This window comes from Centroberyx gerrardi, chromosome 5 (genome assembly GCF_048128805.1).
Source record: "Centroberyx gerrardi isolate f3 chromosome 5, fCenGer3.hap1.cur.20231027, whole genome shotgun sequence".
Classification (NCBI taxonomy): Eukaryota; Metazoa; Chordata; class Actinopteri; order Beryciformes; family Berycidae; genus Centroberyx; species Centroberyx gerrardi.
In genome coordinates, this window is record NC_136001.1 from 30730745 (window position 1) to 30757112 (window position 26368).

Sequence of the window (26368 nt, forward strand, 5' to 3'; positions counted from 1 at the left end):
TAGAATTTAATCTGCACTTTTATTGAGCAAATGAAAACAGTTTGGTCATTGTATGTTGATTGGCTTATAGATGTAAATGATATGTGGCAGCTGAAACTGTACATGCTGTGTGAGCCTACTGAGGAACAGTCTGGAGTTGTAACCGCAGACCGATTCATTCCTGTGCGCTACGGAGGAATTTGTCAGGTGTGTACGAGACTGCATGATTTTGCCCTGAGATAATTACAACACAGTAACACAATATGATATGTCCAGTAATAGGGAAAGAATATAACACATGAAACGATATCGACAAAAACTCAACATTAATATTCTCAGTGCTGCGTTTTACCATGCATGTCCCATGGGAGGGTTGAATGCTTTCTGGTATGTTATGCACTGGATTTCAACACGTACATTTTATTAAATCAAGTCTTTTAAAAAAATAATATACACCAAATGCTGAAAAAAATGTGCGAGGATTACCTCTTTTAAGGATCTGTTGCAATATTTTTCCATCCACATAAAAAAAAAATTGGGTGGTGAAAAGTGCCCCGATTTGACTTCTAGTGCTGCAAAGGTTTATTCTTTTTCTTTTTTTTTCAGACTTTCATGAATAATTCATAATTCTCATGAAAATTAACATTCAGATTGGGAGGTCAAAGAGCAGGAGGCTTAAAGAGAGCAAAGCAGAGCGCCAACCACCGACCCGGACTTGTGCAGTGACCTGTGTAGCACCTTGCCACTGTCCAATCCATAGGGAGACACAGCTTGGCTAGGCAACACTATAAAAAGGTGGTGCATAGAAGCAAATTACACTGGCAATATTCGAGCTGAAAAAAGATACTTTGGTAAATACAAGGGTTCTTGGGGGGGAATGTGCCTGTCAGAGAAAGTCTGCAAGACGACTGGCAGCTTGATAGATCTGGCATACGGCAAGCCTGTCAAAGATTGTGCGACGGAAAAGGAGGCGGTAAGGTCTTTGGCAACATATTGCAATCAAGATGCTTGGATATGAATGTTGGGATGCATTACATGAGGAGTTTGCACATAGCATAAAAAAGCTGAGAAACGTAGCACCATATGAAATTCTCAGTCCCTTTCTCTCTCTGTCTGTGTCTGTCTTTGGGGAAGAGAAGGGTCTCACATAGAGCTGGCGGTGATGAAGACGTAGATCCTGGCCAGGAACGTGGTGAACGTCCCCTGCCGCAGCAGCTTCATCTCCACGTCGACGAGGAAGTCTTTGGGCTCGCGCACCTGCCTCTGCAGGTAGACGGCGCCCGTGAAGCCGTTGAGCTTCCGCGTGCTGAAGTAGCCCTCCTCGTTGCCCTTGGCGATGCTGATGGCGATGTGGTCGCCGGAGTAGGCGGGCGACGGGCCGATTCGGAAGATCTGGGCGGGGATGACGATGTTGGTCTGGAAGCTGAGCTGGTAGTAGGTGATCCTCAGCGGGGAGTTCTGGCAGTCTAAGGAGTTGCTGGGACAGCCGAGCCTCTCGCAGCGGCTGGAAACCAAGAAGCCCAGATTGTCAAAGAGAGAGCGAGGGAAGAAAATATTTCTAGAATATTCTGAACCAATAAAGACATTTTTAGAGCATCCATCAGCATACAAAAGTAGCTGAATTTGTTCTGCTTTTCTACCTTTTTCTAGTCCATGCTCCTTGTTATAGGCCCATATCCGTCACATACCAGAACTTATGGCCTGCAGGAGGCCGAGCATAATGTACTGCATCGTAAAAATTTGCGCGCGCCCTGCCAATATAACACTGCCTCCAAACCCATTCAAATGAATCCCGGGGTGGCACTAAAGGCTCTACAGGAGGCATTCTGATCTTAGCGGCGTGTCGGCGGCTGCCAGGTCTCCTTCTGAATGATAGATGTCATTCCACGCCGTGCCAGGCCACATCACAGCGAGGCTTAATAAGATACCTCTTGATAAGATTGATAAGACGCCTCTCGTGGGCTGACTGCGAGCTCGGTGTGCTGTTTCTGCCCACTGGAGCGCAGAGCGGCCGACACTACAGAGAGCGCCCCGGGAAGCGCGGGCCTGATCAAAGCCATATGGCTCCATCGCGCCGCTCGGTGGGAATCGTGTTCGGTCACCAGCCAATCTCAATACCTGCCATAGGTTCACCGGAGTTAACAAGGGCCTTCTGGGCAGCAAGGGCATGGATGTACAGTATTTCTCATTACTGCAGCACAGGCACTGTCTGCAGAGAGGCTCTATGGTAAAATCCCAGGGTACAGGCCAATGCTTAAAGGGTTTTACTGATCCCATAGCCCAAAATGACTACCATAAATCTGTAGGTTGATAGAGTTGTTGATCAATAACAATTACTTTGCCAGGTGATGAGATTTCTGGCTTTCAAATCCCACTTTCCAGCTCTGTTTTGGAACAAAACTTTGGCATTTCAAGGCACTCCCAATCTCGATCCCGATCTCGCAACTCATTTTAGCTACGCAGACTAAACAGCTTTGTTCTCAAGCCAAAGAGATAAATAACAAAGCATAATTGTCAGGGGCAGAGACTTGTGTAAGAGGAGATAAGTTCTACTGATGTTGTTGCAATTCCTGCCAGTCACCAATAGAAGTCGATAAAGCTCATAGGTCACTAAATGTTCCTTTAACTCAAGATAATATAGTCAGATTAGACCTGGGCTGAGCAGTCTGCTTTGCTCAGTACTTTGATCGGGTCTGAACTCTGTACTCTCTCATGCAGAAAACAAACGAGCCATATAGAGGAAATGCAAGGCTGGAGCCAAGCCATTTCAAGAGGATTCAGGAATTCTTCAAATAAAAAAAAGAGGGAAATATCCAATTTAGAGATAGAACATGACTCACATGTCTGACACCTTCTTGTAGTTCTGAGGGCAGTCGAATGAGAGGCATCTGAAGCCTCCCTGGATGTTATAGCAGGTTTGGCCATATGAACAGTTGTGGGCTCCAGTAGTGCACTCGTCAATATCTGGGAAAGATGAATAAAAAAAAAGATGAACAGTGAAAAAACATCACTAACAATATGTAGCAGCACACTTGTTTCTGATGATGAATTACATATTAAGCACAAACTTTCAAGACAGTAGCACAATCGATACAGGAGATATGATCGTTAAAACTCTTCTGCTATTACTTCATCTTCCTCACAATCTTTGTCTGCATAGTTAAAGCTGTAAACACAATTTGAGCTTTTGAGGATGTGTGCGGTATTGTTTTTCTCCTCAATTTTTATGCTTTTTTAAGATGCTTTACTTTTATTTCACGTTCTTTTTACATACACATGAACATGGAAGGGGCTGATGATTTCCCCAGTGTCTCTAGCAGGAACAATAAATGCAGGGACTTCATAGAGCTGCACTGCATTTTCAGCTCAGTTGCTTTTGAGTATTATTTAGAATCTGTCAATATCTTTAAACATAAATTCTACTAAAAAATATTTTATGAAGGCAATAAAAATGAAGTCAATTGAAGTCATATACTTAATCCAATTGAACTGTTCGACTTTTGTTTAGGTTAGGAACAATCAGTGTCGTTTTATAAATGCTGGATCTGACTAACATGTATCTTTCTCCCTACTTTTGTCAAAATTAGGCCAGTAATTTCCGATATATTGCATGTGACAAAAACTACATGAAATGTACCCAAAATCGCTTCCTCTATTCTCAAGTCGTTTTTTTTTTTTTACTTATAATTGACTTTAGTATCCTGTCTGGTCCAGAGAAAAAAGAAAGAAAACAGAAAGCTACTTAACTTAGTGGCACTAAATATGGGAAATTGAGGGTATAAACAAGTTACAGACTTTAAAATGACGTATGCCTGGTATCTAAGCATATATTCACAGTAAAATCCACTTCAGATTTGGTTATACTTCGTGGACAGCAGCATTATTGGTCTTACAGTCCACTGCTGTGTCTAGGAGGCATATTTTCATTCGGCCCTCACCTTTGCATGTGCGTCCGTTGGCTGACATGGTGTAGCCATGGGGAGGACAGGCACACTGGTAGCTGCCAGCAACATTGACACACTGGAAGGCACAGAGGTTCCCAATGCTCTGGGCGCACTCGTCAATATCTGTCAAAAAGACACGCGCACACACACACACACACACACACACAAAAGCATATCGGTCACATCAGAAACCTCTGTGAAGGCCGAAGGCACGCTAAACTAATGCAGTGTGACATTTTCTCTTGATTATTCAGCCAAAATAGTGTAAAGGTGTTGCTTTGCATGTGTGTGTGTGTGTATTTCTCTGTCTGCGGGATTAGTGATGGAAGCTACCTTAAGGCGCTGTCACCCAAGACAACATAAAATCTATGACTGATGACAAGAGTCATGATGCCATCGATCCGGCTTCAGCACTCACAGAAACATGTATCATCTCTTGAATCAATAGAAGCTAAATATTAGCCTCTTTGGGCCTTTGATTTGAAGAGATAGGAGTTATTCCAGAAAGTGTTTGCCTGCATGGTTATTTTTAGAGAGCGGCTCAGCGAGAAACTCTGATGTGTTAACCCCTGTCAAGGGATGGTGTAGTGATTAACATCTACCCCTGCTGGCCTAAAATCAAGCCTGACAGAAACGTCTCCACTGTGTTTCCCATAATCTGTCTCTCTTTCCACCTTCGTAGCTTTTCTTCATGCCAACTGCCACTCGGTTTTGCAATGCTGCCCCAGTCTCAGCCAACTAGGAGGGTGCTGAAGCAAGAGAGCAGTGCACTGGACTCACAACTGTCCTGTACATCTGTATATATTATAGATACATAATACACAAGTTGCTTTTTATAAGGTCACATTCTCTACACATGCTGCCCCTATCTGTGAGTCTGAATGTGCAACGTTAATGATGCAACTGGACTGCATATCTGTGTGAATCAGGATAGGATAATACTTCATTCATCCCCAAGGGGAAATTGCAGCATTAAACTAAGGACACAAATGAATAAACAATGTACATAAGAGTAATAAAAACCAAAATACAAAGGCTAAAAAGAGAGAATACGAATGAATGCGAAAACAGGCCCAGATGAGTATAAGTATATGGGTATATAGGTCACATAATAATGTCACTGCAAGCACATGTCAAAAAGCCATAGGTACTGTATATAGGTATGTAGTTATATGTTACATATGATAATGCAGTAGAAGCAGGTTAAATCTTGTACCTGTAAAAATCTTGGTAGCAAGTTGAAAATGCTGCTTAGTGCTTATCCTCTCTACCTTTATTTATTGTATTACCGTTAATTATTACATTGAAATCTAAACTCCACTCTCTATTCATATCCAGTCTTGATTTGTTGATTTTTTACTTTGATTCTCTTGCTGCAAATGATGCAATTTCCCCACAGGGACCATTTAACTTTCATCTCTCTCGTCTCATCTTCCTACTGTCTCAATAAAGAAAAACTACTGAGAAAAAAAAATACTACTGGAACAACTGCTCAAAACAAACCCTAAGCCTCCACCGGGTATTCTGGAAAGGAGAAAACTCTCATTTACCTTCACAGGTGTGTCCATCCTCTTTCAAGTAGAAGCCTTGGCGGCAGTAGCATTGGTAGGAGCCGTAGATGTTGGCGCATTCCTGGCTGCAGGGGTTTTTGTCACACTCATTCATATCTGAGCAAGGATAAACACAGAGATGATTAGAAATATATATATATAGAAATAAATGTCCATTTTGCTACTATCACTGATTGATATAACACAGTGATTCAGCCTATATCCAGTTCAGGAAAGCTTTTACATTTGCTGCACCAAAGATGGAGACTAAATTTAAAGAAACAAAACAAAAAAAAACAGGATCTCGGAGACTACCACCTCAACCAGATCTGCCGTTATGGAGGTGCAATGATGGTTTCTAATGCTGTTTGCTGCTGGGTCCCCGAGAAAGAAGAGCCATAAGTGTCTGGGAAGCACTAATCTCAAAAGCACTCATCAAAATCTAATCATGTCGCTCCACTAAGTCCTTAAAATAAACCCTGAAAAATGGATTCACCTTTGGGTTGTGAGCAGGAACGTTCACAGCTTGATTAAGTACCCTAAATAATGGCTGTGACGAGCCCAGAATAATGTGCATCACACTCCTGGTCAGCTTTGCTCTTTGAAGCACAACCGCTTCCTCAGCGCACCGATGATAGACTGCACCTGGGCCAGGAAGCCATTGTACGCACCGCCAGACATCCCCGGTACGCCAGAGACGGAGAATAAATTAATTTCCAACAGAAAAACAGTTTTTGCTGATAACAGATACTTGGAAATGGTTTGCTATCAATACCATCTCCAACGTCTCTGCCAAGCAGGCAGTGGGCTTTTGATGCCATCGTTCTCCCAGAAGCTTCCCCAGAAGTTCTTAAGGGATATTGTGGTGGTTAAACAAGGTGGCATTTAAAGCAATATTCCACTTAGTTTTAACATGGGGGTTTTTTGGCACTTGACCGCCATGAAAACCAGAATCACCAAGATCAGATGCAGCTGGACGAGTTTGTAACGTTCAGATTTTTACTTCCCATTCATTTGAATGAGGTCATGAAAATCACTTTGCATTTGTATTCTTGGTTTACACCAAAATTCCTAGTTAAAAATAAAAGTAGATCCGGTCTCCCAAACAGAACCTATCTCTCCTAAATGGTATCCGTCCGCTATGTTCTCTTCTATCAATAAAAATGCTATTTGGCAAAATTATGTTCTAAAACGTTGGAGCCACAGTCAGTTGAAAATCACAGCAGCAGGATCTGTTGTTGAATCTGTTCACCAACGTGTTAAATGTCAGTTTTCAGTCTATTTTCATGGCCTCATTCAAATGAATTGGAAGTAAAAATCTGAACGCTACAAACTCGTCCAGCTGCATCCGATCTTGGTGATTAGTTTATATTCATGGCGGTCCAGTGCCAAATAACCCCCATGTTAAAACTAAGCTGAACACTGCTTTAAATTCTCACAACGCTGGAAAAAAAAAAAACAGACAGTCTGGCGTACCTTCACAGTTCTTGCCGTCAAACGCCAGGGAGAAGCCGGCTGTACAGGAGCAGTGGTAGGAGCCTGGGGTGTTTTCACAGGTCTGGGCACACAGCCTTCCAGGATAGCGCCAGCACTCATTCACATCTGTCAGTTGAGGAGTGGGAGCTATTAGAGGACAGACACATACCTCTGGGCCACCGAGGCCTCATTGTCAATTCTCCTACGACCACAGACCGGGAGTTTAAAGACAAAATTACTTTTTTCACCTTGTTAGCTAACTTTCCATGTCCTGACGTACGCCAATATGTGCCAATTTTTTTTTAATCATATTTATATCAAAAGGCCATAACTTTTCCATTCTGGAAAACAGCATATTTTGGTGGTTGAACGCATACCAGTAGGCGTACATAAAAAATCCAACCAATATTATCATCATAGATTTTTGAACAACCCCCCCCTCCACCCCTCCTATCATATAAAACCTGCAACTTCACAACTTCCAAAGTGGCATTAGTGGCAACACTGAGGACAAAATACTCTTCTTCTTCCTCTTTCTCCTTCCCCCTCTTCCTCCTCTGCAGGTGTTGGAAGAGGAACGCAGGCTAGCATCTAGTTCTTCTGAGTCACTTTCCACGTTTGCTGGCATGGTCCGCCCCCAAACACTTCCCTCCCCTAGTCTGTCCCGCCCCGGCTTTGTGTTTCAGCCGGAGAATACGTCGAATTACGGAAGCAAGGCACTCTCCGAAAGCCGTTTCGTGTTGTCTTTAATAAACAGGTCGATGCTGTTTTAAGCAAGATAACTGGTAAATAAGGAAGTGTTAGGATCTTTCCAGAATGAGAGAGAGGTAGGAGAGAATGAGAGAGAAAGAGAGTTAGACAACTAGTTTCACCATTAGTATGCATGAGGCCCTCAGGCGTCGTCAAGACCAGACTGTGCATCCAGGATTAGTCTGTTGTCTGACTGTTAAACCACTAGCAGTGCGCCCGCCGCTTATTTCCCCCAGTCTAATGACATTTCAGCCTGGGTGTTCTTCCTCCTCCCCATCAGCAGACTGGAGTTTTATTTACAAACATTTCTCAGAGGCAGAGCTGCTCTGGAGGCAGAAGTAATCTCATTGGCTGAATTAAACCTTAGTGGGCGGAGCAAAAGATACAGTTTTTCAGAGCGAAAGTTAGCTAACTAGCAAACTTGAATTGCAAAGAAGGAACTCTGATCAAAATATAAAATGCAATGACTTCTTTTTTCTTTCATTCATGACCCTGGCATTGAGGATCTTTGAAAGTCAGCAGCTAGCTAACTAGTTTACATACTGTATATAGCTATTAGGGATGCACCGATGCCACTTTTTCAATGCTGATACCGATTACGAGTATGAAAGTTTAAGTATCGGCCGATACTGAGTACCGATCCGATCCATTACTTTTACTGAACAGTGCAGGCTTACTTCCTTAGTTTGGGGTCAATGGACAAAATTATTGAGATAAAATCCTTGTTTTTCCCACTGTTTGAGAAATACAGGCTTCTATGTGCCACAAATGCATAAAATCAAGACAGTTTGCTTTTATTTCTTACATGTTACTCATGGCTTTCGGTATCAGATTTTAGTCTTGGGTAAAATCTCTGATACCGATATTCCATTTTAGCCTGGTATCTATAGCTATTAGGGATGCACCGATACCGATACTGGTATCGGTATCGGTGCATCCCTAATAGCTATAGACTAGTACAGTTTGAACCTGGATGGTCAGCTAGGCTAACTAGCTAACCTAGATAACACTATGGCTAGATTGTATTTTTTCAGGTAGTAGCAGGCTTCATATAGCTTCCTCCTCTTTCACCCCTTGCCTTTTTCACTAGGGGGCAGTCTAATGTTACATGATTTTAAACTTAGAATAATGGAAGTGGTCACTGTTAGCTGCAGTTGCTTCAACTAACAAACACATGACTAAATATTGCTGCCTTGTTTTTGTTTATGCACTGTATTATGTAATGTATTCTTGTCGTACCTATTGTTGCTGTTGTGATTTGATGTTGTGGTCCTGTTATGTGTTTGATGCTGCTATTTCACCCTGTCTTGGCTAGGTCTCACTTGTAAAAGAGGTTTTAATCTCAATGTGACTTCCTAGTTAAATAAAGGTTATATACATGTGTTTCGCTTTTGCATCATATCGCAAGAGCCGAAAGAATTGGATGACATCTTGTTGCTAACACGTGTTTAAGCCCATGTCCAAGATATTTTATATTTATGAACATAAAATCAAAAATAAACAAACTGCAGTACTCACTTTTCATAATTTGGGTTTTTATTATCTTGGACTCCCAGCATCAAAGAATGTGACGCTGGCAAATGTTTGTGACGCCAAGTGCAAGATATTAGATGGCAGGTGGTATTTCCATTAAATCCGACACATGACGTGAATGCGGTATTAGCCAGAAAAACTGTGGTTCTTTGGCTCTGCCCACTGAGGTTTAGCTCAGCCAATGAGATCATTTCTGCCCACAGAGCAGCTCTGCTTTCGAGAAAATGTTTGTAGAAGTAAAACACCAATCTGCTCATCGTGTCACAGACTTGAAGAGCGATGCGTACCGGTGCAGACCTGGCGGAGGGCGTCATACTGGTAACCCGTCTGACAGTCACAGCGGTAGCTGCCAGGGAGGTTGTGACAGATCTGGCCCGCTCCACAGCGGTGGCTTCCCATCTGACACTCATCCGTATCTACAGACAGGAAAGATAAAGCACCTCAGCAACGACCAGGTCTCAGCATGATGAGGGGGGCTTCCTTAGACCCCCTCTAAACCTGAACCCCCACACACACACACACACACACAAACACACATGCATACACATCTCTTTCTCACGCTCACTCTCTATTTCTATCTCTCTCTCTATATCACAGTAACACTCATTTTTTCCCCCCTCAAATCATGCTGAACACTGCTGTATGTGAATGCTCACCAGCTACTTCAAATGGTCCACCCTCGCTCCACACTCAAGCACACACCTTGTCCTTTAGCGATATCTACTTTGTTGCTAGAGTGCCCCTACTTGAGCAAATGAGGGTAGTTTTGTAAATGCTACATCTAAATGGCATGCTGCACCATTCACCCGAGATTTTGTCAAAATTGCACCTGAAATATCGTATGTGACAAAAACTATCTTGCATCTTTCTAAAGTTCAAAAACTGAAAAGGAGCTCCCCACCCCAGCATCTAGCCTAAAAAAAAAAAACTGATGGACCGAAATGTTTGCTTAAATTTTTCTTTGTCTTCACAATTCATTTTATTTATTTATTTATTTTGATTTTACCATCTTAATGTTCTATTGTTGAGGCATGATGCCATAACTGGCTGGTGTTTGGGCTCCTTTCTCCCTTCTGATGATGTTTTTAGACTAGTGCCTGAGTCAACATTTTTATTCCCTTTATCTCTTTCCAAAGTTGCCAACCTCCTGTGTCCATGCTGTGTGTTTGACTGGTAACTCTCACCGATACACTTGGCTCCATCAGGACTGGCCTGGTAGCCCTGGCCGCACATCACGATCTTCCGCTGGCAGGTATAGGAGCCCACTGTGTTGATACAGTTAAAACCTGGGCTGCACGGTTCACTCAGGCTACTGCACTCATTTATGTCTGCAGAGAGAGAGAGAGAGAGAGAGAGATGCATCCAGATGGCAGAAAAAATATAGTTGCACACGAGAGTGACTGTGGGGGAGGTGGCTGTATAATCCTGACTGACAGACCTATCTCATACATGATTATGTCTATTTTCTGCCAGTAATTTCAACTGCACAATTATGCAGTCAAGTATTTACTTCTTGGCAATAATCACACTTTCTTGGTATATATTGGTTCCAATACTGGGGGCGCAATGTGATCAAACAGATCATATACTATAGAATCAATATACAATATGTGCATATAGTCATGTAGGTGGTGGACAAAATAACAAACATGACATGAAAAAGGATTTTAACTTTGACGTAACTAAATCACAATTACAAAGGCAGCTACACAGTCGAGTCATATTAAGTTGAATACCAAATAGCAGTATGTGTCATCTTTAAAAGGAGTCTGATAATCACCACTTTTATGTTATGCAACCTGAGGCAACTAACAGAGTTACACAAAGGCCAAACAGTGACTGAATTGCAGGTGCATCAATCACAAAATTTGCAAAATTATTTAATGCGGCAAGGGAAATAGTCTGGAAAATTGTAATTGCCAAACACAGACAGCATTAACAAAGAGGATCTGTGATTATAAATTGTAGCTCACCAACATTTCCAGACAGTGTTTCGCTTGGAGAAAGCCAAAGGAAGCCTTCAAACTACCATGTCGGTTGCCAACTGTTAAACATAGTGGTGGATCTGTAATGGTATGGGCAGCCATCTTGTCGGAGTCATTAGGTCTGATGATTGGTTTGCATGATCGTATATTGGCCAAGGAATAGGTTATTTTACAGGACCAGGAGCACTCTAGGGTGCAAACACTGTTCCCTCATGATGTTACCATATTCTAAGATGATAATGCCCCCATACACATTCAATAGTGGTTTCATCATGAGTTCATCCTGGTGTTCATGATCTACTAATCAGCAGATCTAGACACTAAACACCACTGCACCTTTATGGGAAGTAGATTTCCACCTCCTCCATCCCTCAAAGAACTGGAGGCTTTCCTTCTAGAAGAAAAGGTCCAGTATCCATTACAGTTCCACAGTTCAGGATGCAGTATGACAGCAGGACAAGGAGGACTGAAGCTGCTACTACTTATTATATCTGATAATCATATATTGTCGTTTGAATTATTTTGTACACCCCTCTGCTGTATGACAGTGCTGCGGTTGTAAAGTTCAGAGCCAGTAGAGGGCAGTAATATCTCTTACCGATACAGTTGCCATGGGAGTCTTGCGTGAACCCGGTGAGGCACTTATGCTTGGGGTTACACAGGAAAGAGCCGTCTGTGTTCTCACACACAAAGCCAATACCGCAGTTATGGGTCCGCACCATACATTCATCAATGTCTGTAAGAAGGGAGAGATTCCACATTCATGGGATAAACACAACCTGTGCAGTGAGCCAACTTGAAACACCAGAATCCATCCACACTGCATTCCCTGCCAAAGACATTGTAGCGGGTTAACCAGCTATCAACTCTCTCAGATATGAACCACAGAATTATCCACAGAGTGAATATGAGCACATATCGGTTTGAGCTCACAAGTGAAGAGTACAGTAGGTGGCACTGTGGTTCAAGGACAGAGTACACATGTGAAGCATCACAGAAACCCAAACTTTCAAACTGCCAGTGTTTAACTCGAGTAAAAAATCCCCCCCCCCCATAAAAATATAACTTTTTGTCACTGCCGTAATTAACAGAAGTTGAACAGAACTTCTTAAATGACAGTTATTGGATCTCTTGAGCGATGGATGGAGTCTAAGTGTAAGATTTGTTCTTGCCTCTTTGCGCCGTGAGCACAGTTCTCAGGAGTACATATTTTATTAGGCCCTCCGAGATTTGTCCCGGGGAACATAGCGGGAGGTCTTAATTTGGACTTTTCTCATCCAATCATCATCAGAAGGGCACATTTCCGACGTCAGAGCAAAGATTTCTGCTTTCTTTCATGCAACTAATTAGTTTTTCCCCTGCTAGCTGGTCGGCTAAATATTACCTTCATTATCTAGCTGCATTGATTAGTCCTCCCTGGTGCCAAGTGCTGATGACACGAGCCACAGAGCTTCAAAGTGCTTTGCCACCCACGCCATGCTGCCTTTCAGGGTGATTATCGTGTCACACACTGAACCTGGCTATCTGCTGAAGCCCAAACATCACTAGTGGGGCCACAAAGTTAGCACAGACCTTAATAAACATTCATTTTACTAGGTGGCACTCACTGTCAGCACTGCTCTGCTATGGGAAACTGAACACACACTCACCAATGCCCATCTTCTAACACGAACCTTGTAATGAAAATGATTGCAAATAATCTGTAACACTGCACATTTCCTCTGATTTATGCACACTGCTACGAAGCTTTGGGGAAATTTTCTTGTTGCTAATGTGCATTGTACTCTCATCTGCCCAGGGATTGGGAATGAAAATGAGCTGCCTAAATATATCCCCGAGGAAGATTTCTGCTACAGAGCCTCATAGAAAACAAGTGTCTGCCATCAGTAATAGCAAGACACACCAACAGCCTGATTGTGTTCACTTATTTATAATGTGGTACACTGCAGTCCTGTATTCATGGGCTTCTGGGCTCCTAGTAAGTCCTGAGAGGCCATTTAAGGACAAATTATTTTGGGTTGTCTGAGATACATTTAGAAACCACACTACAGGGGGACTGATGACAAAGACCATAATAGTGAGTGCATGCATGGCCATCCATTGCACTGTGCTGCAACGTGTGCCAGGGGTGTTGAACTTCTGTTGGTTATTACTGCTGCTGGATCCTCCAACTTTCACTGAATTGCTAAGAGACAGACATTGCACTTCATGTTTAGCATGAACTGCATGGGTAAAGGACTAGTAAAGTCCTAGATATGGACTGTTCCTCTGTTCTGCAATATTGTCCATGTTTTGAGTTGTTTCTGTTGTCATTCCTTTACTACAAGAATCATGTACTGCACACTAAAGTAGACATCATCAGCATTAACATTGACTATGGAAATATTTGCTGTGTACATTGGCTAAATGACATACGTCAGGGACAGTGAACTCACCCTCACAAACATCGTTCCGCCGTTGGTAGCCTGCGGGACAAGTGACCAGCCGCTCGCATATGAACGCGCCCACTGTGTTCACACAGCGCTCACTGGGCCGACAGCTGTGGGTGTTGGTCACGCACTCGTTCACATCTGCAGGAGGAGAACAGCAGTGAGTGTGTGTGAAACGACAGAGAGAGAGAGAGAGAGAGAGAGAGAGAGAGAGAGAGAGGGAGGGGAGGGTACCGGAGGTGAGGCCGAGGGTTAGTTGATGAACAGGGCCTGTGCGTAATTCGTCCCGTTCGGCCCATTCCTGCTTCCCGCCTGTCACTGTGATGGAGCCCAATGAGTCAGCAGCAGATGGGCGCGAGCAAATAAATACAGAGCCAAACGAACAAAGGAAGTCATTCTTACCTCGAGGAGTGTGAGGCCAACCCGGGAAGTTACATGTTTTGCTTTGGCCCGCTCGAAAATCGCCAGCCAGTTTGCTTTATGTACTGTCATGAGAGTGCCATGCCAAGACACTTATTTTAAATGAAGATTTATTTGGTGCAGTACCACCGGACCGGGCTGAAACACATTATCCTGACAAAAACTGTCCTAAAGTGCCATTCGGCGGGCCGTTATGTCAACTTTGGACAATGACTGCTTTGTGTATCCTGAGTCAAATTCAAAATATCACATCTTGGCCAAGCTAAGTGATATTTTTCTTGTTAGGCTTGTTTGCCTCATCTGTATGGGTGAAACAAAACATGCAGTTGAAAATCCTTAAATCCTTATCAGTCAAACAGCACTACACCAGGTAAACACACACTGTTGATTTATGACATTGGCGGGTTCATGCCGAGACGGTGCATCCTCGCTCTGTTGTGGCTCATCTTTATCAAACTGCTGCATTCCCTTATCATGCATCGCAGCGCAAGGCAGATTAGCTGGACGTGCTGATGGGGTTGGACTGCGATATTGTGTGTGTGTGTGTGTGTGTGTTTGTATGTTTGTGTGCACGCAAGTGTGTGGCAGTCCTCCAGATTTGAAGATCACCCCTAAATATGGCGCATTCCACAGGGAACCCGACAAAAAGGTCTTCTGCATGAGGGAGCCAGCGATGGAAAAACAAAAAGGAGGAACAAGAGAGGCATATATTCTCCTGTGTTGCCCATGCATCTGTTGGCAGTCCCTTGCTGAAATTCCTTTCTCAACTTTCGAAGCTTTTCCTACAGGGAATCTGTATGAACTGTGAGCCTCGGAACACCTTCCCAGAGGGAGCGAAAGGAGGAAAAGCATTGATCTGAGGTTTTCAAGATGTACCTGGTTTCTGAGTAACATCCCGGAGTTCTTTTCCCTCAAGGTTATTCCCCTTGCAAAAACTACACAAACATCACCTTTCACAGCACAGGACATAGTGTATTGTATTATGAGAAGCCTCTGTAGAATTGCAGGAAATACATTTGTCTCGCTCACTACAATTAACTATTTTCCCTTTCATCCCTTTTGCACAACACCCAGTAGAGTCTGCGTGACTCGTGCTGGATAACAAGTACAACAGTGGCAAACACTTGTTTTGGGGCTGCGTTTGCAAATGTTTCTGTTTGTTCCCAAACCGGGAGGAATCTGTTGTCTTCATTGTAGGCAGCACATTTCCAGGGGCAAACAACACCGCGCGCCGAGTCCGCCCCGTCCTCTGTGGCCCTGCTCTCCATCAAGCCGAGGGATGGACAGGACCGTTTCCAAGTGTGCAGAGAGTCGCCTTCTCCTTCCACCGCAGGGCTTTGGGGGCCAGCATTATTTCCAGTGCGTCATTCGAAGAAGAAGAAGGAAAAAAAAAACGTCTATTGCCTCAAGGTCCCCACCTTCCCCGACTGTTCCCCAGGGGCAGCCAGATTACATTGTTGTTGGGAGTGAAGTGCTCCAATACAAGGCGGAAACTAAGACTCTATTTTGGAAAATACAAATGCCGTAGCCGTACGGAGAAAGGAGGAAGCAGTTCTGGCAGGATTTCATCAAGAGACCAGAGGAGGCTGTGCACAGAGAGATGTCTGAGAAGCAGCACAATTAAGCATAGAGGCAAATGCATGAAGAAAATGCACCCAGTTGTATTCTTTCACACCGATTTAAAAAAAAAAAAAAAAAAGCTCCTCAAGCTGAGGTAGATGAAGTTAACTTGGCTTTTTGAGGCAGGCAGTTGCAAACTGTGAGAATTATAAACTGAGAGTGTTATTTCTCAATCATCAGTCACATGGGATGGATTCTGAATGATGTGCCACTCAAAAGGTGCAGATGGACTCAATGTATAGATGTGTGAGATGCTTATTTTCAGTTTACCGGGCTGTATCCCTAACAAAAAGGAACTACAGTGATCCTATAATACATTTTTGAATGATACATGTACAAATATCACAGCAAAACTAGAAGACCCTATTGGAATATTATAAGGATATTATGTTGATACCATAGGAGATAAAAAAAAGAATACGCTAAAGTGCAATAACGTCACTGTAAACTCATTATTGAGTACCACAGACACACTATAAGTCCCTATAGGAATATTATAGTGATACCATAGGAGATAAAAAGATAAAATATACCATCGAGTGCAATAAGGTCATTATAAACCTACTATTAAGTACCCCAGACACACTATAAGTCCCTATAGGAATATTATAGTGATACCATAGGAGATAAAATATACCATCAAGTGCAATAAGGTCATTATAAACCTACTACTGAGTACCCCAGACACACTATAAGTCCCAATAGGAATATTATAGCAATATTATAGTGTTTTTTCATTAGGGATGACCTTTGGCCTGCCAGTGGATAGCACCATGAGGCTTTTCTCTGTTTGAGTGGGTGGGTCCACATTTCTGAAAATGATGCGGTCAATCAGAGTTAATATCTTTCACAAATTTTTGTGGATTTGAATAATACCGCTGTCCAAGAATCCCAGTCATGCAAAACTAAAGATTATGTTAGCAATTCGACCACAGAAAGGACCATAAAAGCTTATGATACGCAGCTGGCCTTGATTGCGATTTGGTGCAGGGCCTCATCCACGATTCCCAACATGTAATAATTGGTGTCCTTTTTAATTAACTGTGAAAGCTGATCTTCTTGCAATGTTTTGAGTAATGCAAAACAAATCCACCCGTGCCCGCAGGAGTTTGTTTTGTCCTCAGAGTGAATCTCATAATAGGGTGAAAATGGCAACCGCATGCATGGGAGCTGGAAACCACTATGATGTCTGAATTTGAAATTTCTTTCTCTGCCTGTGTGCCTGTGCCTTGCGTATGTGTGTGTGTGTATGTGTAAGTGCGTGTGTGGGTTTGCCTGGGAAACTTCAGAATATCCATTCACAGCTTGGTGATGAGTAGAAATAATGCCACAGCACTGCTTTACTGTCTTACCCACACACTCGCTATTCATGTTGTGTATAAAGCCCTCTTCGCACATCCCATCCAGGCTGACACACTGGAAGGAGCCTTCCCTGTTCACATACAAATCTCCATGGGAGCAATTGTGTGTTCCAGTCTTGCATTCATTCACATCTACACAGTGGAGAGTGAGCCACAGGGAGAGGTACAGATGGAACAGAGACAATCAGCTTTGGTTTAGTTACTCTGCAAAACTGTGAATTAAAATATCATGTAACCATGATACTGGATTAATCAATCCATCATATTTGAGAGGTGTGCTTACATTTCCCAAACTGATGATTTTACAGTACAACACACACTGTGCAAACATCCTAGGTGTTAATGCTTGTGGGTTTTCACAGTCTATATGATGTATCTACAGTGTAGTAACTGTTCAAGCACTCCAGTTTGCGTCACAGTCTAGTTGCATTTGAGTCAAATGTTGAAATGAATCCCAGTCTAGTCCCCCCCATCTTGCAGGGCTAGCCTGACTCTGGCTATTTCCTTTGTTTCATTCCAGACTAAACCTAATGTTGGCCACCCACAGGTTAACATGTGGGAACACTTTATGGGAGAAAGTCCTCACCCAGCCCACTGAATGAAGTGATAGGAGGGGAAAACACTAACTCTTATGCAATGCTTATGCATTCAGAAGTATTATCCCTTCAGACAGACGGACAGATTAAATCAACCGAGCTAGGACCGCACTTACAATACATATATTCTTATCACAGCTAAAATGAAATACATTTTTCACAACAGGCCCTCAATACATAAGCAGCACATCAGAGCATGGTCGGCTTCTCACGAGGCCCTTACCTAGGCATATATACAATCACATTGTTTATTTATTAAGTTTATATAAGTGACTTCCTTCTTGACTATTTCAGTGATGGTTTCTTTCTTGTTAAACAGTGCAATTTGGGGCAGGAAGGAATTTGGACAAGCGAGAATTATTGAGCTGGTGTGTATTGAATTCCAGGAGGTGGACCATATATCACATCTTTACAAAGGAAAATCGCTGCCAAGCGTTAGCCTTGTAGCAAATCCACGGATCAATTTACTAACTACTGCACCAAATTTATTACTGTAAGGCCCTTCATGGAAAATAGTCTTTGGCATGGAAACAATTACATTTTCTTCTGGGGAGAGGCTGAACGTAGATTGTCTAATATCAGCGGATTGAGTGCAACTTGAAGAAGTGAGGTAGCTAAGTACACAGATGTAATGGCTGGTGTTTGTTATTGCAGCTATAGCTGCCGTAGAGTAATTGGCTATGGTTGACTTGTGCTCTAGGCAACAGGCTCCACCACCAGGAAACCGGAGCCCAATCAGACCACGCATTGTTAAGTGTCACAAGACCTGCATTTTCCTCCTCCATGAGTGACTGAATCCAATTAAAAAAGTGTCCGGATCTCTGGACAAAGTGCTCCATTGCCTTTTTGTTTTGCTGTCAATGGCTGTATGTGTGTGTGTTTGTCCATTTGTGCGTGTTGCGGCAGTGTTGTTGGTGGTGGGGGGTTGTTTGTTACCTTGTGCAAACCCAGCTTGAGGGCGACGGCTTAAGGGATACATAAGAGCTTTGTGAATCGCTCCAATTACTGGCAACACTAACACAACAACAGGGAGCGGTGGCCCTCACCTTCACACATGCGTCCATCTGCCATCAGCGAGAAGCCCGGGAAGCAGGAGCAGCGCGCCTGGCCTGCCACCGCCGAACACTGCTGACTGCAAGGGCCGTTTCCTAGAAGGGACAAAATACAAGCAGCATGATCACATTCATCTCCAAATTCCACACATCTATACCTCTGGGACAGTCAGTCAGTTGCAATGTCTTAAATATCCCATCCTCATTCTGTTTCTGTCCCATCCTGGTAATTCATTGCCCTGTTGTCGCGCTCCCCGAGGCTCCTCCGGACCCCGCCCTCTCCCCCCCTCGCTCTGATCATCACTCCCCACTGAAACAAGCCTCTCATGAGCTACCTCATTCAACACGAGTGAATCAATTCTCCCTATTTAACAGCTCGATAGTCACAAAGAGGCATGGGCCAGGAACTGTTTCCCCACAGTTTCTCACCGACGCATCCCTCGCTAAAGCTCTGCGGTCGATAAATCGATCGGGCCATTCTGATAATGAACGATCAGAGGCAGTTTTAAGAAGCGGGGCTTTTGTTGGGTAGTCAAAGCAGCGGGCTCGGTACGGAGGCGCTGGCGGTCCGAGGGTTTGCGCTGCTGATCCCCATTCCTATTCAGCTCATGGAGAACCTGCAGAACCGCACAGATAAACTCCGACTGAACAGTTTATAAGTGAGGAAACGGTCCCTGTTTCACTTTGACTCATAAGGGAGTCTTGTTCGCCCCAAGGCAGTCAGGCAGCACTCGGACACATCACGTCAGCCCCTCTCAGCCCAGCCTGCTTGCCTTGTTTCAATAAAAGGAGAGCTGATGTGTCGGCCAGATGTATCCGGCCTACTGGGTTCCTGACACTCTGCACAGAGTGGAGACACCGGGGAGAGCAGCAGAGGACGCACTGACTGCTCGTGAATTGTGCTCCACAGCCTTATATGAAACACGCTCTAAACCCCAAATCACTCTCATCACTCATTACACATAAAGCTGTAGCACATAAGTCCTTAGCCTAGGGAGGATCCGCTGAAGAATATCACAGTGGGAGGCAAATATCAGGGCCAAGAATCCATAAATCACATCTTTTTCATATTCCTAAATGAAGGGGTGTCCTGGTGGGTCGGTGGCCTAAGGCGCGTGCCATGTGGAGGGGACATCCTGGTTTCAAATCTGGCCCGGGACCTTTGTCGCATGTCTATCTCGAGCTTTCCTGTCTCTCTCCACTTTGTCTAATGAAGGTGAAAATGCCGGAAAAAAAAACCTAAATGAACGTACTAGTAATGGCAAACGCTGATCTCTAAATACTGGCTACATTTTTAGTTTTGTTAATGCAATTTCTGTCAATTATCTCAAAGCCTGCAAAATATGGCATTTTAATTTAACTGTGGTTGGTGATTTCAGTGCCTTCCAGCAAACCACCCATTCTCGGAAATGAGAGCTATCGGCATTGATCTGAACTTAGGCCTACCTCATTTTCACAACCACAACAGGCAAAACGATTACAGCAGCAGATAACTCCAGTTTGTCACCTATGTAAATTGCAGTTTACTGGAGTGGTGTGTCAGTGTGAGCTAGGGAGATACTGGCACACTGGAGTTTTACTTCTCCAAACATTTCTCAGAGCCAAAGCAGCTCTGGAGGCAAAAATGATCTCATTGGTTGAGTTAAACCTCAATGGGTGGAGCCAAAGAAAGAAGTGCAAGAGCTAACTGGCAAAGATGGAGCTCTGGTCAAAATCTGGGCAGTCCTGACTACTACTAACTAATGACTCTAACAGTAATGTTAGCATTACCTGCACATGGATTGAGGTGAACATGGGTGGTGGTGGTGGTACTGGTAGTAGTGGTGGTAGTAGTGGCTGGTGCTGGGACCAAGGCAGGGCGGTCCTCCTCTCTGACTCTGTTGTCTTCCTCAGGACTCACTGGATAAAAAAGAATTAGGAAATTACTTAAAAATCAATTTAAGAAAGACTGAAGAGCGAACGAAACCTGTAGGTTGACTCGCATGCTGCTGATATATGAAACCAATTTAAAAAAAAGTAATAGATAGATAGATAATAAAGTGTAATATTGCACATAATAGCGGTTTCGTAATGGCGAGACAGAATTTGACGCGTGCCCGGCCGTTTATGTCATTTTGCTCCTTAATAGTGCTGCATGCTCTGTGAATGAATTACCTTTAATTTGAGGTTACTGGGAATGTTGATGAGCCTGTTTAAACGGCCTTTCCTCAAGTGCCATAAGTATGACGATGAATCTATTGTTGGTTTAACCGCTGCATAATCATAGTGAAATAACCATAAAAAAAGAAGACAATAAAATCAAGATGCCTGTATTTAAATTAGTGGGAGAAAAATACTTTTTAGTTTTATTGTGCACTGGTGCCCTCATTCCCTGTCAGAGAATTCCTATCAAGCATCTGTGACATATAACCACAGAAACGAACAAATTGGAGTAAACATGCATTTGAATAAATGTGAAGGAGACTAGCCATATATAAACAATTCTTATCAGACTAGGCTGTTATCAGATCCACGTTTGCATTATGTGGTTAGCGTTATGTGGCTGGGAGGTCAACAGTCCAGCATCACATTCATACCCATGAAGCCTTTTAGCAATTTTCATTTGGATAAAGACTATCTGGGGGAACCACTTCTGAATGATTTGAGAAGGACATCACTGGAACAGCATATAAAAGCACTGTCTGTATATTTAATGTGTATATATTTCACCTTTATTTACCAGGGAACGTATGCTGAGCATGCATGCTCTTTTCCAGCAACAGCCAGCTTGTCACTCATACAATAACAAACTGTTGGTCACTGAGTAGCTCCAGTGGAGCAGTTGGGGGTTTAATGCTTGGCTCAGGGTCACTCTGACAGTAGCATTACAACACTTCAGCAGTTTGTTCTTCACTCCTCCCAGCCACATTTTGTCAGACAGATTCAAACTGGTGACTCTGGTCATAAAATCCAACTTTTCAGCTACTGGAAAATGTTTACATTATTTTATGCTTACATGCGTCAACCCAAATCCAGGTTACTTAGTCACCGGGTTAAGAATGGAATTCTGCATGTATGTAAGCGTATAATTTCAGTATAATTTATGAGAATCAATCCTCCAAAGTGAGTCACCCTGGTGCCCGATGCACTTTTGTCCTTGGCCTGTCAGGCGGGGGCCTCCTACAAGGCTACCACTCACTGGCATGCCTCTTTCTGCAATGAGCCAACCACAAGTGATGAGCACACTGCACTGCATGGTAGCCCTGAGCCAATGAAAAAGCTGCAATCTACACTACTAATAAGGAGGCAGTCTGTCAGGCAGCTAGATATGAACTTAGCCTACCAGGCAGCCAAGTAATAATATATTGTATTGTAGGCTGCTTACAATGCTAGATGCCTAAAGCAAATGTATGGAAGCCTGTCAGGCAGCTGGCTCATTGCAGAAAGAGGCGTGCCGGTCGGCAGCCTTGTAGGAGGCCGCCGCCTGACAGGCCGTACTGAGGGGACAAATGTCCCCGGTGCTCACCGGGTGCACAGGAGTGTCCGTCCTGCTGCAGTATGTAGCCCTGGTGGCAGCCACACCGGTATGAACCCCAGGTGTTGGTGCACGTGTGCTGGCACAGCTGGCCCAGGTAGAGCTGACATTCATCCACATCCTCCTGCTCCTCCACCGCGTTGGCAGCCTCGTCTACAGCTTCGATGGAGAAGGCCTCCTTGGGGAACTTGCTGTCTGAGACTGGAAGGAGTGAGGGGGGGGGAGCGGGGGGGATCTCAAATTAGAGACAGCACCAGATTGCCTGTATAATCTACCCAGCACACTTACCTCATGAAATTGACTCAAACACATAGAACATCTGCTCCTCCTTTACATTTCAAGTACTTAACTGATGCTCTTATCCGGAGTGACTTACAGTGAGTGCAATAGCAGAATAAGCTTCAACTCCAAGATCACCTTCATTACAAGCAACCAATAGCAAGTGAGTGCAAAGGTCAGGGCCTTAGTGCCTTACAGCATTCCTGCGACCACAGAACAATAATGTAAGAGTGAAGCACTGGGAAAAGAAACAGAGCAAGAGCTGAGGGTTTTTTAGAGAGCAATTAGAGTGAGTAAAGAGGGGAAATCACTCAGTGGGGAGAGGATGACATGGTACTTATTGAAAAGATGGGTTTTCAGCTCGCGATATAAGAGCTCCTCTACCTGCAGCAACTGCTTCTATTACCGCTGCTCCTTATCAAACTGTTTCTATCATGTTTGTTCAATTTCACTCTCGTCTAGAGTGCAAGTTGGAACTCAGCAGAAGATACACAAGGCAACTTTTTGGGCGGTACTGATGGGCAACACAGCCTAAGGAGATACCTCAGCAACAATGTTACAGTAATTACATAGGAACTTGTTGCCAAGAGGCGTTTTTGATCCATTTCACTTCGTTTCCTGTTATTTGGAATGTTGCCCATCTATATTGCCCCAAAACATAGACTCATGCATCACAGCCTTAATGCACCACAGACACTCCCATACTCTACATTATGAGGTGAAAGCCGTAAGTTACAAAGTAAACAGCAGTAACGGGTCCAGCTATTGGCTTTAGGTAAATATTTCTCACAGTCATTACCTGGGGTTTAAATTCAGAGGAGCAGGGGAGATTAAATGTTTCCTGTTTTAATTAAAAGGCGGTGAGTCATAAGACTGAAAACATATCCCCCATGGAAATAATTACAGTGCATCTCATCCATTTTTTCATCCATAAAACACTCTAAGCTAAGGCTGATGCCTTGAAGCATCCAGAGAGAGAGAGAGAGAGAGAGAGAGAGAGAGAGAGAGATAGAGAGAGAGCTTGCACAACTTTTACAGGTCCTAAACCTTGCACAGCTTTCAGCAGGTTAATTGACGCTCAGTTCAGGATGACATCATTCAAATCAAATTTCCTCTTTAAAGTTCAAGAAAATGAGCTGCAGTCGATGGTTAGAACAGAGCCCATTAAAAGGCGGGATTATGAAGATTTCCTCTGATGTCGCGAGTGAAATAACAGGCTGAGTCAGTGGGGAAACTGACCTTACCTCACCACCATACTTGGGTACAACAAGCCTCATAATCGGACGACCACTGTAGCTGATTATCCTACAAACCTTAGTGGCATGGCACTGTAATTGCACACTGTCTGTCTGGACCTAACAACTAGAGAGCTGGTCATGGGTCTCTGTGGTACCAAGTGCATATATGGTGCCATCATACTGTTTAAGTAGCCTACCTACACCAGAGGAGTGACAGATAGAGACTAATGCACTAACATGCAAATCCCTTTTCATGGACCTACCAGCTGCTGACTTTTTTGCCATATTTGGAGGAAACTGTATTAAATAGGCAAGCAGATGTGTGCACATCCAACCTGATTTATGCCAAGTGCTAGATAAATGTAGGTATAAGTAAAAGTACAAATGGCAAGTGGGGGTTAGCTGACAAAAGCCTTTGCTTGACATGCTGCTTTAGTAAAGGACCGGGAACTTGAATCTAGTGTGTGGATCATTTTTCATCTGTGCTTCAATGTTTTTGCAATGAGCCATTTTTATCCCACCCCTGAACTGCGAGAAAATCCATTGATGTAAATGTCACTGGCACTTGGTACTTGATGGATCAGAGACAGAGGAAAACTTTGCTGGCACAAGTAGAGAGACAACAGCCTGAGCTGCCATCTGCTCCTGATTCATCACAGCTTGCCTACATCTTTCCCCATTACTCTGAATGGTAACGTGACACCTGACCAATCAACCTTGAGCATCTGTCTTTGGGAAGATCAAACTCAGCCCATACTCCACCTCTGTGACATAAACCTCAATGAGAAATAGAAATACCTCAACGTACGACTATTCCATATTCAAGCGGTGTCAGATATGTTGATGGTTACATCAGCCACACAGGTCTACCACATGTTTTTACACAGAATGGAGTTTTACACAAACATTTCTGAGACAGAGCTGCTCTGGAGATACAATTAAGAACCAGGTTTTTGGTGCGTGGTGTTTGCTAAGTAGCAAACTTGAATGGCAAAAAAGGAACTGGTCAAAATATTCATGACCATACAGCATTCATGATCTTGGGAGGCTAGCTAACTAGCTTACTGAGATAGCTATAGACTAGTATGGCTAGTTTGAAAGTAAGCTAGGCTAATTAAAACTAACCTAAATAGGTTGTAGTAGTAGTAGTATGGCTAGACTTCATTTCAGCAAGTACCAAGAGCGCTAGGCTTCATAACATTAGCTTCCTCCTCTCTTACCTCTTGTTTTTTTCAATGGGCTTTAGTCTAATGTTACTTAGCTAGAAAACCTGTGGCTTTTTGGCTCCGCCCACTGAGGTTTAACTCAACCAATGAGACTATTTCTGCCTCCAGAGCAGTTCTGCCTCCAAGAAATGTTTGTATAACTAAAACTCCAACCTACTGTTTTTACACTTAATCATACAAGGCTGCATGCTGAATGTGTTTTCCATGCTGGAAGCTCATGTCAGTGGAGCACTGCTGTGGAGTACAGTTACCTTTCCTGGGCATGGCGGTGGGCCTGGGCTTCTCCTTCCTCCTCAGTAGCAGCTGGCTTATACCCTCCTCCTCCTCGCAGCAGGTGAGGAAGACATGGCCGCACGGGTAGCCCAGGTACTGGTGGGCATCGCACCCCCGTCCTTCGCTACGCACCCGTAAGCCAAGGGCACAGCAGCTGCAGCACACCTGCCCAACCAGACACAACAGCAGAGCCTATTAGGAGTCTGTCACCGGGGTGCACTTTACATCTCTAATCACCACCTCTCTTTATGGCCCTCCACTGCCAGCCCTGTTTAGTAAACAGCAGAGGAGGGTGGGAAATAACTAAACAGGCAAGCGGGCTAGTCCATCCCTGGGCAGCAAAAAACTGCAAATTCCCCTCTGAAACAATGATTCAGCTCAGCTGCCTAAAGCACATGAAGAGTTGGCTGAAGGGCCAAACCACCGGGCTTCCTCTTGGAGAAACAAGGAATGCTATTTGAGCTGACACTGAGACAAAAGGCACGACTCCCATTTCCATATGGAAGTATTCACAGGTCTGAAGGATGCGTATAGAAACGGGAGGTTTTGGCAGCTCTTCACTAAAATATTCCAACTCGCTCTTCTCCAATAAACACAAATAAACTCTTTGACCTTTATGAAAACTTGCATGCTGGCACAGCTATCTGAAATTGAAATCTCACTCTGGCCAAAACAACGCAGCATTCCAGGGGATGTTTAAACAGTTTAAAGTCTAATATGCACTGCCAAACTCAGTTTTCACCCTATTATCATGGCAGATCCAAAGGAATTACAGTATTTGACAGCTGTCTACGGGTGGGACCTCATGGCTTGAATTGTTTATCCTGTAGAGTTTCGTCGTCTTGAAACATTTAAAACGAAAGTGAGTCATACTCTACCTGAGTTCCTATTCTAGAGTTCAATCATCTTCCTTCTCTCTGTCCCATCTTTCCTGTCACTCTCCACTGCATACTATCTAATAAAGCAGAAACATCTCTATAATAATAATTGAATATCTATGTTGGGTGTCTATTAAACAGCAACCCTGTAGAAGGAGTTGTCATGGTGGTGATGCAGTGATGTTGGACTTGCCTGGTAGGAGTCATCTGTGCACTGCTCCTCAACATCCACTTCACAAGTATCTCCTCCTCTGGCTGCAGTCAT

At 43.7% G+C, this 26368-nt stretch overlaps 1 protein-coding gene across 1 annotated transcript; it reads right to left on the reverse strand.

Annotated features, from left to right (window-relative positions):
* fbln2 (fibulin 2) lies at positions 1-26368 on the reverse strand. Its single transcript, XM_071911618.2, has 14 exons — positions 26297-26368; positions 25204-25390; positions 22201-22410; positions 20466-20594; positions 18690-18791; positions 13653-13787; positions 11816-11953; positions 10417-10560; positions 9520-9648; positions 6950-7075; positions 5474-5590; positions 3918-4046; positions 2820-2943; positions 1-1483 (listed from the first exon to the last, which is right to left on the reverse strand). The coding sequence occupies exons 1-14, from the start codon at positions 26366-26368 to the stop codon at positions 1123-1125; spliced, it is 2103 nt and encodes a 700-aa protein (XP_071767719.2). The 3' UTR covers positions 1-1122.